The sequence below is a fragment of the Strix aluco genome, chromosome 24 (assembly GCF_031877795.1).
Source record: "Strix aluco isolate bStrAlu1 chromosome 24, bStrAlu1.hap1, whole genome shotgun sequence".
Taxonomy (NCBI): Eukaryota; Metazoa; Chordata; class Aves; order Strigiformes; family Strigidae; genus Strix; species Strix aluco.
The window spans coordinates 9,022,135-9,034,365 of record NC_133954.1 but is presented as its reverse complement, the minus strand read 5'-3'; the positions used below and the strand labels follow the sequence as shown (position 1 = coordinate 9,034,365).

Sequence of the window (12,231 nt, the reverse complement as noted above, 5' to 3'; positions counted from 1 at the left end):
TGACATCACCGTGACGTCACGCCAGTGCGGCCCGTGATTGGTCGAGCCCCGCGGCCTTCCCGCTCCTCCCGGAAGGGAACGGAGAGGCGGGGGACGGCCCCCCCCCCCCCCCCCTTTCCCCGGGACCCCCGGTCCCCGCGGCGGCACCGGGGTGGGGTGGGGGGGCGTTGGGGGGAGGACACCCCCCCCGGATATGAGGGGGAGGATCCTCGCGGCCCCGGATGTTGCGGGGGGGGGCGGGGGGGTCCTGCAGCCCCCGGTGTCGCGGGGAGAAGGGGGGGGCGCCCCTCACAGCCCCCCCCTCCCTCCCCCGTCGCACCGGGAGGACCCTGGCGGCGGCGCGATGGGGGCGGCGGCCTGTGGGGTAGGTGGGGGCGGCGGGGGGGTGTTCGCGCAGCCCCCCCACCGCCCCAATTCCTTCTCTTCCCCGCTGCTCCCTCCCACCCCCCCCCCGCTGCAGCGCTGCTGTTCCCCCCCCCCCCCCCCCCCCCGCGCCGCCTCCCCTCCGCCCGCCGCCGCGCGCCGTGCCCGGCGCTGGCCAATGAGCGCGCGCGTTGCTGGCAGGTGCGGAGTGTTTTTGTTTTGGGTTGAAGTTGAGGCCGGAGGAGACGCGGCGGCGGCGGGCGGAGGCCGCGGAGCCCCGGTACCCCCTGTCCTCCTCCCTCCGCCGGCCTTCCTCCCTCCCTCCCCCCCCCTTCCCCTTATCCTTCCTCCTCCTTCTCCTCTTCCTCCTCCTCCTCCCCGCCCGCCCCCGGCCCCGCCATGCGGAGGGAGATGAACGGGGTCACTAAGAGCCGTTTTGAGGTGAGGCCCCGGGGGTGCGGCCGCCCGGCCCGGCTGAGGGGGTGGGGGGGGGGCAGGCCGCAGTGTGTCCGTCCCCCCCGCAGCGTTGAGGTGTGGGGCGAGGCCCCCCCCCGGCCGGGACAACCGGTCATCGCGGCCCTGTGGTAGAGCTGGGGGGGGGGGCGGCTTTACCACAGGCCTGTGGGCGGGGGGACCCCCGCGGGTGTGGGCGGGGGGGTCGGGCCTGTTGCCCCCCTTGGAGGGTGGACAGGGGTGGTGTGAGTGTGAAACTTCTTGGCCCACCACCACCGCCCCGTTGATATCATTTTGCCCCAATTTGCGTTGCCCCGTCAGATGTAAACTCCTGGGGGGGGGGGGGGGGGGGCTGCGGGGGGGGGGCAGGGCGGCTGCCAACGTGTTGCTGCGGGTGTGAGCGCTGGCAGGGAAGTTGGTGGAGGGGGGGGGGGTGGGAATGGAGCCTGGAAAACAAGACAGCCTGCTCGGGGCCGGGAGGGGGGGGGGAAGGTGGCCCCACCGCGGCTTTTTTTTGGGCAGTAGCCGGGAAAAAATTTGATTACGGGGAGGTGGGGGATGGAGAGGACGGAAGGAGCAGAGGGTAAACAATAAGATCTATTCAAAGACCATGGCACAAAGCGGGCTATCGCGCCAGGGCCGCTTCCAGCTCGGCATTGTTGTAACAGCTGTCTTCCCCGGGTGGGGGAGGCGGCTGGTATCGGCGCTGAGAGCAGCAGCAGCAGCGGGGTTTACTTTTCATCGCTCTAAGAGGCTGTTGTGGAGGATGAAAATACCTGCCCGTTCCTTCTCTCCACCGCCCGGCTCGTGTTTTGTACCAGGACAGCATGGGAGGAAAAGAGCCCGGAACGGTAAAGATGTGGCTGTGTCCCCCTTCGTGGAGGGGGGACGGGAATGTCATCAGGGGAAAATAGCGGTTAATGGTAAACTGAAGAGTGTCTGGTTCTGCAGAGAACGGCGTTGAATTCCCCAGGAACCTGGCTCTGGAGTTGAGAAAGGTGCAGAAAATAATGCTTTTGTAATACTGCACAAGAAATTATTTTCTTCCTCTGTCACATCCCTGTCAGCCGGGATAAATAAGTAGCAGCGTGTCTGTTTAGAACGGTTTCAGGTTAAGTGGTGTTATGATATTCATGCTTCTGTGGCACTCAAATGATAAAAACATTGAACTAAACCTGACGACTCAGAAAGAGAAGGCTGCATGCGTAACGTGTTTTATCCGGGGTTATTGTTTTTACCGTTCTAGTCTTGTTTTTGGCTGCACAGATTTTTTAAATTTTTTTTCCGAGAGGTTTTTTTTTTTTATTACTGCGGAGTGGCTGGTTACAGAGCAGCATAAAGAATAAAACCACGCTGGTAGCAGTGTTCTGTGGGGAAACACCTCATACAGCAACAACCTCTTTTGCTTGTTTAGCCTTTGTCTTGAAGTACTAGAGTTCGTTCTGGTACTGGGAGAGCGTTTCATCAGGGTTGTACCAAAACAAGATTAGCCCAGCTCTTTGTGGAAGAGTAGGGAAGAGTTTTGGTTTGGGTGGGGTTTTTTTGCTGGAATTGTCCATTTTTTACTATGGGAAGAAAGTAACGCACAAGTTGAAAATAAGCAAAATTCTCAAAGAGTATTTGAGGGCTAAATTAAGATTCTTTTTCACTTTATATTTGTACAGGAAGAGTCAGTGTATTATAGAAGGGCTTACTTTGGGCTGCAAGAAGTGCATTTAAACATTATCCCGTTTCTTGGATATGTGTTAGTGGGAGGGCATGGTTTTATTAGCCCTAGCATTGATTATCTCTGACCCACTCACCTATATGTCCTGGAAGGGATGAGTTTAGAACTCTTTTGCTTTAAATACATGGTTTTCTAGCGAGGGTGGTTTGGTCTGAAAAGCTTCTGAAATATTGGTGTATTCACACTTACAGATTTATTTTTCAGAGGGGAGGCATGGGTAGAAATTCAGCCATGCTTTCTAGAAAACAGTTTGCAATGTTTCTGCTTTAAAAGTAAAAGTCCTGTTCACTGAGGAGAGCTGCCTTTTAGTGTAATAGTTCACGTTTAATGTGACATAAGGACAATTATGCAAAAATGTGTTGAGACTGGAAGCTGCTATTCAAAGTTGTTGAATATTGTAAGATCAACGAAGACAGCACGGGGTTGAATGCTCGGTGATTAGTATCCTCCTACATAGCCCCTCTGCCTTACCGCTGGATCAGGCACAGAGCTGACTGCCGTGGTAGTTTCCCTGGCTGAGCAGTGGTAAGTAGGGCCTTGGAGTCTGGAGTCTTGGGGAAAAAATAGCTTGTTGCAGAGTTGTGACTAATGTATATTGTGTCTGTTTCAGACTTTAAATAACAAGCGAATTATTGAGGGGGAGTTTGGTTTGGGTTTTCAGACTTAGTTTATTGTCTTTTGTTAAGCCACGTAAACAGATTCCTGAACTATTGTTGTTGGGTAATTTTAAAATCCAATCTAGAATGGATTTAATAATAATTTCTTCCTACTGTAGTAATAAAATATGGTAATGGAATATGGACTAAGCTTCTTAAATTTGACTTGCATATGGGTTTCTGGTATGTATGTGTAGCCAGCCGTCTGTTCCAGGAAGAATGGAACTCTTTTTTTTAAATGAAAGAATGAACTCTGGCATGCCCAGCCAAACGAGCATATTCTAAATAAGTCCCTTTATAGGAGGTGTGGCCACCACAGAGAAAATAACCACTTACTGTAGCAAAGCAAACAAAAAGGGAAAACATTACCCAGATTGACTCCTAATTTTCTGTGGTGTCGGTTTAATATGGAGCATGCCCTGGCAGATTGTAGTCCTGGCTTATATTTGGGGTTCCTGCGCTTCCTGTCGTACCTAATGTGCGACGCCTGATGCTGAGCAACAGCAGAGAGGAGGGGTGTCCTCTCCTGATGCTTTGCACTGGCTGGTACTCTACTGCGTGTGAGCGTGTTTGCTTCCAAAGCCCTATTTCTCATCACTTCTTTAATCTGTTTCATCTGTGCCCTCCTGGCCTGGGATGTCATCTGGAGACCAAGTGTCTCGGGTTCGCTTTCGCTAACTCGCTGCTCTCGACGCGTCGTCAAAAAGCAAACGACGACGTCTTCTGGGGCAGAGCTTCTGGTTTTGAGAGCGGAGTGGATGTGGTCGGGTGGCACCGCGCTGAGGTGGCTGGCACGTACACAGATGTGTGCCCGGAGCTGAAAGAAATGATCCAGCACAAAACTAGCTGCCTGTGAACAGGAGCAGAGTTTTGTATGAAACTGGCTTCCTTGGTGTTAGAGCAACCGTGGGACGACTTCAGCATCAGCAGACTCCTGGCTCTTAAGCTTTCCCCTCGCAGGGATCTCTTGCTCTGTGGTGTCTTGTGTCCCATCGAGCCATGTTGTCAGGCTTAAATAATTATAGCTGCTTTTGTTCCAGACTGTGAGCAACACATGTAGTCTCCTCTACATCCTTAAACAAAAACAACAACACAAAAAAAAAGCACCATCCTTTCCAGCTTCCTCCGGGAGTCTTCAAAACCTCCAATTAGCAGGAGCTGATTCTGGCTGTAAAGCATTTCTTTATGGGGCAGTTTGTCCTATTAAATAAAACGTGAACACCCAAGGATGTGTCTGAGGAAGGAGCGTGTGTACGAGCCTTGCAAGCACCCTCAGCCGGGCACGTGCACCGGGCCAGTGCATTTCACAGCATTTCACTCATCCCACGATTCAGGATCCTCAATGTGAGGGAACTCTTAACTCTTCTGAACGGGGCTAGTGGCCTCCAGAATTCCTAGGTCTCGCTTGAACGTAGAGCTGCCGTGAAATGAGGTAAGCTGAAAGCAAAATGAGAAACTTAAAATGCTTCAAAATCAAGTTGCCTTCTAATAATTAATCCTGTCTATGTTCAGAAAGCCAGATTGAATAATCTCGATTACCCTAATCCCATTTTTGAATCTGCTGGGTTCCAGGCTCTTAAATGTCTTTTCGTATTTCAGGGTTGCTTGGCTTTACGGTTTAGAGCTGATCCTTTTGGGGTTCTTTGTTCCCTTTGCTGGGCTGCTCCTGTGCTTCTTTCTATCCTTCTGGTTGGGCTTTGTTATTTCAGGCACTGGAGGTTGTGTAAACAGAGGGACACAAACAAGGGCAGGGAGCATCCATAACTCTTTGCATCCCACGGCGTCTCTCCTTGCTCTTTTCTAGCAGAAACCTGCAAAAACTGGTGTTACACTTACCCTGGTGTTTCATTTTCTATGGCAAGAGAAACTGTTGCTGACATGAGGCAGTGAAGACACGAGGTAGTGCAGCTGTATCGCAACAGTTTTGTTTTGGCAGATACCTAATAATGCGGCTCATAAGTAATGAGAAACACTGTCAAAATAAAAAAATACAGATTTGGGGGGGTGTTAAAGCTGACGGCTTTTCCGTACTCTTGTTCACTCCCCCCACCCCCATTTATTTTTTATTTTGGTGTTATGCCACACTTAACGTGTAATACTTTTTAAGCCAGCGCTTCTTTTTTTGGCAGATGAATAATAAAACGTTACTTTATTGTGTACAAAGTGGTTGTTTAAACATTAAGATAATAAGAGATGTAAACTGTAACTTTGTTTCACACCCTCACCGTGCTGGTCCTGTGGCTGTGCTCTGTCCTCTAGTAGAGGAAAGAGGAATCCAGCGAGATTGGGAAGCAAAAGTCAGATCGGTTGTGCCAGAGATAATTTACCCAGGCTACAGGGAGATGGGGAAGGATTAAAGAGGAAGGTGGCTTTTTGCTGGAGGACAGGGCAGTGGGGGGAAGTCTTAGTTGCTCTGAATTTCTCCTTTGCAGTCTACGTGCCGTATTTTGCCATGCAGGTGCCATATAGACAAGTTGCCAAAAGCCATAGAAGGTGTAGTGTGGGGGAAGAAGTTAATTCTAAGATTGACGGATAAAGAAAACGTTATTTCAGAAACCAGTTCTGATTGCTTTTCTTTTGCATCTTTTTGTTAAGTTGGTGCAGGGGGAGGTTTCAGTCTCGCAGCTCTTTCACCTTGTAGTCTTTGTACTAGGCAGCCAGAGGCACATCCCTGCCGTAATTAGGTAGAGCAGCAGCTTTACAAGCGGTGGATTATGTGTGTGCTTTGACCTTAGCCCGTGTCACCTGAGAGACCAAGCTTGTGTTGCAAATTTATTTTTTTTTCCCGAATGGGAGTCTCTTCTTCCTCCTTCTTCTGCAAGGAGTTGAGCTTGCAAGTTGGGTAACAGTGGAAATGTTGGCCCTGGCAAACAGTAATTTCAGCAGGAAATATAAGCAGAAATGCCAGAAAACCCGTATTTCCTCCCCCGTCCCTGGCTGACGCGCGGTGCAGTGCTGGGGCAGCGCCCGATAAGGGCTCGTCCCTGATCTGGCCTGAGCCGTGTGAAGAGCAGTGGCTGTGCCTGAGGTTTGGGCTGTTGGTGTGCGGCGCCGGTGGGGGCTCTTCTTGCAGGTTACTGAGGTGAATGGTGCCAGAACGGGGGTTCCCCGAGGGGGTTTCGCTTGGAGCTGCCGGTCGGAGCAGCCGCTGCAGACGACAGCTCGGGGACCGCGTGTGCTCCCGAGGAGAGGCACCCCCCTGCTTGGGCTGCGTCCGTCTTGCATCGCAGCTCGTGTGACAGCAAAAGGGGTTCGAGAGCCGGCATGCACCGGTATGTCTCATTTTATTTTAGATACCATTATTAATCGGGGCCTGGGATAGATCAGGTAATTGTTGTTTTCACAGTTGGATTCCCTTGCTGTGTATTGCATTTGACTCACACCATTACGAAAGGCAACCCGGCGAATGTTTCAGCCTTACGGATACGGTGTGAAACCTTTAACTGCGCGGCTGTGCGGAGGGGCCCAGGTCTCTGTGTGCCTGGTGGTTTTGCTTTCAGATCGACCGTCCTTTTACATGTGGTGAACTCGCCCAACGCCCGTCACACCTCATCGCAGGTTTCTGAGATGCCATCATTTGACTGTTATTTCCAAGTATATATACCAATAACACCATCATCATCTTTTAGATAATAGCTGAACACAAACCCAGTAGTGAAAAAACCTTATTGCCAGTAATGTAGAACTATATGGAGAGGGGCAGAACTATAAGAAATTTGTTTATCGAAGCTTATTTGAATCATGATGAGCCTTGGTACGTACTTGGGGAGCTAGAGGAGTCTCAGTTTTGGCCTGAAAATATCAAAGCATGTCTCTGGTTTTGGGTTTGGTTTGTTTTTTTTTTTTTAAATCCATTCAAAGGGTATTTGTAGTAAACTGCTACCCTGCTAAAATGAGCTCTAAAAAGAAAAAAATAAATAGTGGTAGTGGGTGTTTTATAGCATAGTCCATGGCCATAGGCTGTGTCCCTCTGAAGTCAGGAAGTCTTTGTCTTATTTATATTCTACTTCTTTGTTGGTCTTGGATGTTGTTTTTATGGGCAACGGTGTATATTTAAAACTTCGAAGGGTATGTGTGCGAAAGTAGCATCATTTTAAATCAAATATCTGTAATAGGTCGTAAAACGCCCAGATGACCACTCGCAGGATGCTGAGGTTTTTAATGGAGCTGAGAAAAGTAGACGCCCAAAACCAGCTTTGATGACAGCATATGTGGTATTTTTGCCTCTCGCTGCTTGCCCCGTCTAGTTAACGTATAATGCCAACTAACTTTGACCTCTGCAGTTCTTGGACGTGCGAGCTATCGCTGACGTTTTTGGAGAGTGTTTTTCATTCAGCACCAGATACAACTTCTGGTAAAGACAAAGCCGATTAACTGCAAGCTTCTGCCTCCCCAATCTGTCACCAGGCTGCTCCAGCGGGAGCTGCTGGGGTGTGGATCTCCTGCAGCCTCTGTCAGCCGGGGAAGTCGGGCAGCAAAAACACGGAGAACGGCTGGTGCTGGTGGTGTCTTTTAAATTGCAGTTTAAAAATGAACGCAGCGAGCTTTTAGGTGTAGTTGTGGGATGCTTTGTTTGTGGAAAACTGTCTCGGAGCCAAGACTGGGATAGAAGAACAAAACAGATGAACAAAAAGCCTGTGAACGTGCCCTGGTGGTATCTGACAGCAGTTTCTAGTTTTTTAAAAAAATAGGATATAGCACATGTGGTGCTTGCCGTTGAAATGGTATTTCTGAAATCATCTAGTACCTCACCTGCGCATCTGACTTTGCGCTCAAAAAGTAAAGCTTCAACACCACGACCTTGTATATTTGCACATAAATCACCTGATGAATTTCTTCTCCGTGGCAGTTTCTGCGTTACGCTGCTACGTCAGAGGTGTGTGCAGCGGGCAGTTCTTTATCGTGGGCTTGATTTCTATAGGGCTTTACTAATCTTTTGTTCGGCCTCGTGCTTTTAGCATTGCTGATTCAAAAAAAAAAAAAAAAAAAAAGCTATTTATTTAACTTTGTTACTGAATGCAGAATAGTCAGGCTGCACAGAGAGGTGGCTCATCCATGCCCCAGCTGTTTATCACCAGCAGAAATTTCAGCTTTTCCAAAGCAATGACAAGCAGATGAGGAAGAAGTGGTCTGATGGTGTGCGTCGAGTAATTTGCCTATTGAGCTGGTTTTAGGAATATTAAGCCTATAACAAGCCTTTTCAACCAGGGTCTGTTGCAAGCCGGTTTTGTACTGCTTAGTCACAGTTTGGTTTGAGCGGAGCCCTGGTCGTGGGCCCGGCTGGGCGAGGGTGCCGGTGGCTCGGCGCGTGGCAGGAGGGCGGCCGGTGGCTTCACCTCCCCAGCTGTCGAGGAGGCCGGAGCATCACGACTGCTGATGATGGAGCTTGTCACGGCAGCGGCTGTATTCGACAGACAGCCATTTTCCTTGGAGACTTAACACAGATTAAGCTGGATGAGTTGGTTGGTTTTTTTTTTTAAAAAAAAAAAAGTGCCTGTGTGGCTAAACCCTAGAAGGGAAATTCACCCGATCTGAACTGCTCGTGGATGTAAACAACTTCATGTCCTCCAAAGAGCCTTGTATTTCACTGTCACTTCTGTCTGACTTATCTCTGCAGTGTAATTTTTTCTTTGCCTCCAGTGAGGCAGCTCAGTCTGCTTAAACTCCTGCTTCCCTCGGATCTCGCGCTGCGGAGGGAGCGCTTCAGAACTGGGACTCGATGCACGTTGGTTATGTTTCTGTTATTTGAGCCCTGTAACAGTAGTAGAATTTTTTTCCAAAATGAACACAACTAGAGGCAAGGTGTTAGTGTATATATATATTGACAGTGTTTGCAAGAAGTCACTTCAAAGCTTCGCTGAGCCTTTCTGAGGGAAATGCAGAACAAATTCCACATTTTTCTTGTTTTGTTTTATACACTCAGCTTTTTTGACTAGCCCGGAGTTGTGTGCTATGTGCTAGGTTTGGCATGTGTCTTGTCTTGTTTCAGTGACTCTGTACTGGGCTTGTTCATCTCCTCCATGTGGACCACAGCAGATAAGGGATGTAAATACTACCAGTAATACTCGATTTTTTGGGTGTGAGCCAGCAGCTGTATGGCTGAAGAACACCTCACAGGGCATCTCCGACTCGCCAGGATTTAAACTCTTTGAGTGAATTTGCACAGATGTTTCATTTCAGCACAGCAAAAGACTCTTTTATAGCTCTGAAGGTTAATCTCAAAGTGTCTTGATGATACAGATTGGGTGGGGATGTAAACTGACAAAATATGCCAGCTACGTATGTGATCCTTCGTTTGTGACTGTTGGTTCCCCACCTTTCCTAGCTTAAAAACAATTTCCAGAATGCATTATTTACTGTCTAATAATTGCAGTCTGGTTTCTGTCTTGGTTTTAATTGCTTAATTTCCTGTGGTTATAAGCAGTTATGGAGGGTCTGGCCTGCATTTGCTTGTGGACCAAGGATAGTGAGCTCTAGGTCTAAACAACAGCTAAAATACCATCCTTGGCACATGGTTACCTTTTCCTTTCGTAAGGCTGCTCGAAGAAGTTTGTCTCACACCATTTCTGTTACGCAAGTAAACAAGTTGCAGGATTTTAAAATTACAATATTTGCTAATATTTCACAAATTGTTGAGAGGGTATGCTTTTAAATTCTGTATTGCTTATTTTGCATGAATTGTACTGGGACATGAAACACTTCATTGGTTGTGTTTGTACTTTCAGAAATGTCCAGTTTTCATTTCCTGCTGCCCACCTGTAGGAATGTGTCTCGGTTGGTTGGTTTTTGTACTGAAAATGGATGTCCATCTTCTTTCTTTCCCTCCCTCAGCATCAATCTGACCGTGTCCTCGGCCGTGGCAGCGCACACGCTGCGTTTTGTTCGTGCTTCTTGGGCTGTTCCACGTTTTCGGTCTGCGTTCTCAAGGGGCTGGGTGTGCCGGACCCCTTGTTATTTTTACTTGAGCGAACATTAAGTGGATAACTGTGGGTCTCGGTGTAATGACTGATTCGAGTGCCGTTGCTGCCTTGTAGCCATGGATTCTGTAAAACTCCAAATAAGCTTCATCCCCTTTTCTCCATTGAGCTTTGAATTTTCTGCTTTAGAAGGAAAGTGTTTGAGTTCAAAGTCCGCATCTAGGCTAACGCTCTGCGCTCCGTTGTTGGCTTTGGCACTGACGCTTTTAAAGTTAAGCCCCGTGTGATTTTTATATATTTTTAAGACCAACCATCCCCCTCCCCGTGCTGATGCCAGATGCAGGCTCAGTTGAAAACCAGCTGTGTTTGTCGGCAGTGCGGTAAATCCTTCCACCCCAGCTGATGTATGCAGCAGCTGTATGACGCTGCTGGCTCGCTGGTGGTTAGCTTGCATCAAGCACTAACACGGACAATTACTTGATATCCTGTTAATGTTGATGATGGCGGGTTTCTTGTCCAGCTGAACGTACTACTCAAGTTCTTCAGCACTTTTCAGGACAATACAGACCTTGAAGACCCCCGTCTCTGTGCGTGACCCCGTTCGTGTCCGCGTAAAAGAGCTCGGAGGGGGCTGCTGCTCCTTTCCTCCTCGGTGCCCGAAACAGTCACATCGAAAGCGAATGACTCCTTGTGATCAACCTTGAAACTTCATGCCAGTAAATTCCCTCGTGTTGGTTGACAGAGCGGGATTTTGGTGGCGCTGGGACGTACATTGGTCAGTTCAGGTTCTGAAGTTCCAACATCTTGGAGTACGTGAGTGTTTGTGTATCTCAGAAATCCGCCTTAATTGTAGACCACCCGTGTTATGCTGCACATCAACTCTGTCCTTTTTCTGCTCCTCGTCTCTTCAGTGGGCAAAATTCCGTGGAACAAAATGTTGGGAAAATTGATGATGTTTTTCAGTGTCTGCTGTCGTATAGGCAAGGCAGTCTGGTATGTCTTTATGTCTAAACAGCACTTTATTGAAAGAAGTCCCTGCTGCTGTTCTAGTGGAAAGTCTTTTGGTATGTCAGATGAGTAAACTGTTGTTCTCTTAAAAATGCAGCCAGTAACTTAAGAATTGCTTACAGAGGGTAGTTTTGAGCATTTAGGGTAATATAAAATAAATGTGCTTTGTATTCTGTACGTTAATATTCCTAATTACTTCCAGTAAACTCTAAATGTTGAAATAACTCATTTAGAAACTTCTCAAGTGTGTTTTTTCCAAACACAAAAAAGTGAAAAACAAAACTTTTGTTCCCTGTAGGAACACCCCTCCAGCCCTTCCCCAACAATAAATTCAAAACCATTGCCAGACGTGACATTTACAGGAAAGCATCACCCCTCCCTCTGCCAGCCCAGACCGCAGAGGAGCTCTGCAGCCCGGAGCCTGCGCGGAGCCGGGGTCTGCAGCAGCTCTGGTGGAGTTTTTCCAGCTCTCTGTGAGCAGGGAAAGGCAACTTTGTGCCGGTGTGTGTTTGGGGACTTTCTGTGGGACTGGGGGTGCAGGGAGCGTAACTGTTCTGGAAGCAAAGATTTAAATTTTGCAGAAGCTGTTGAATAAACACTCTTCTCACTGGAAGAGCTTTTACTTGCTGCTGTGGAATAAGTCAGTCAACCTGATCTTGAGACCTCCGTATTAAGACAGCAACTTTTTCTCAGATGCAAAGCTCTAAAATCCAGCGAAATGTATGTTGAGTGTGGATTTCCTGAGGGGAGCTGTCGGTGGTGGCTGTACCACCTTCTGCCCTGGCATTTGCCAGTGACACACATTTGTGCCGTGTGATCAGGAGCAGTTGCGCAGCCCGTCCGTGAACACGGCAGCTGAATCAGTCCAGGATGTGGACACCTCGTTTACATGCTTAAATATTGACCATATCCCTTCACTCCGGGCAGGATGGGTAGCGTGGCACCAGGCCTGAAGGAGAGAACCAAGAGGAGTCTCCGTGCTTGTGTGGCTTTTGAAGCTCAGTCCGCGACAACGCAAGACTTGCTCAGGGGCTAAATGAATGCCTGAAATAATGACACAATGCTCTACTTTATATTTGAACTCAAATAATGCATGCCTGCGAAGAGT

The 12,231-nt window shown here is 48.7% G+C and overlaps 1 protein-coding gene across 8 annotated transcripts in view; it reads left to right on the top strand.

Moving 5' to 3' along the window:
• The first annotated feature begins 280 nt into the window (after positions 1 to 280).
• FBXL20 (F-box and leucine rich repeat protein 20) overlaps positions 281 to 12,231 on the top strand; it is a 44,121-nt gene continuing 32,170 nt past the window's right edge. For 4 of the 8 annotated variants that reach the window (XM_074849732.1, XM_074849731.1, XM_074849736.1 and 1 more), the window contains exons 1-3: positions 606 to 804; positions 1,454 to 1,667; positions 1,768 to 1,814. In XM_074849732.1, the coding sequence (XP_074705833.1) occupies positions 763 to 804; positions 1,454 to 1,667; positions 1,768 to 1,814 (303 nt within the window). In that variant the 5' untranslated portion in view covers positions 606 to 762. Of the gene's footprint in view, positions 365 to 605; positions 805 to 1,453; positions 1,668 to 1,767; positions 1,815 to 6,002; positions 6,471 to 12,231 lie in introns of those variants that run through there. The other 4 variants (XM_074849735.1, XM_074849733.1, XM_074849734.1 and 1 more) reach the window with 4 other exon arrangements.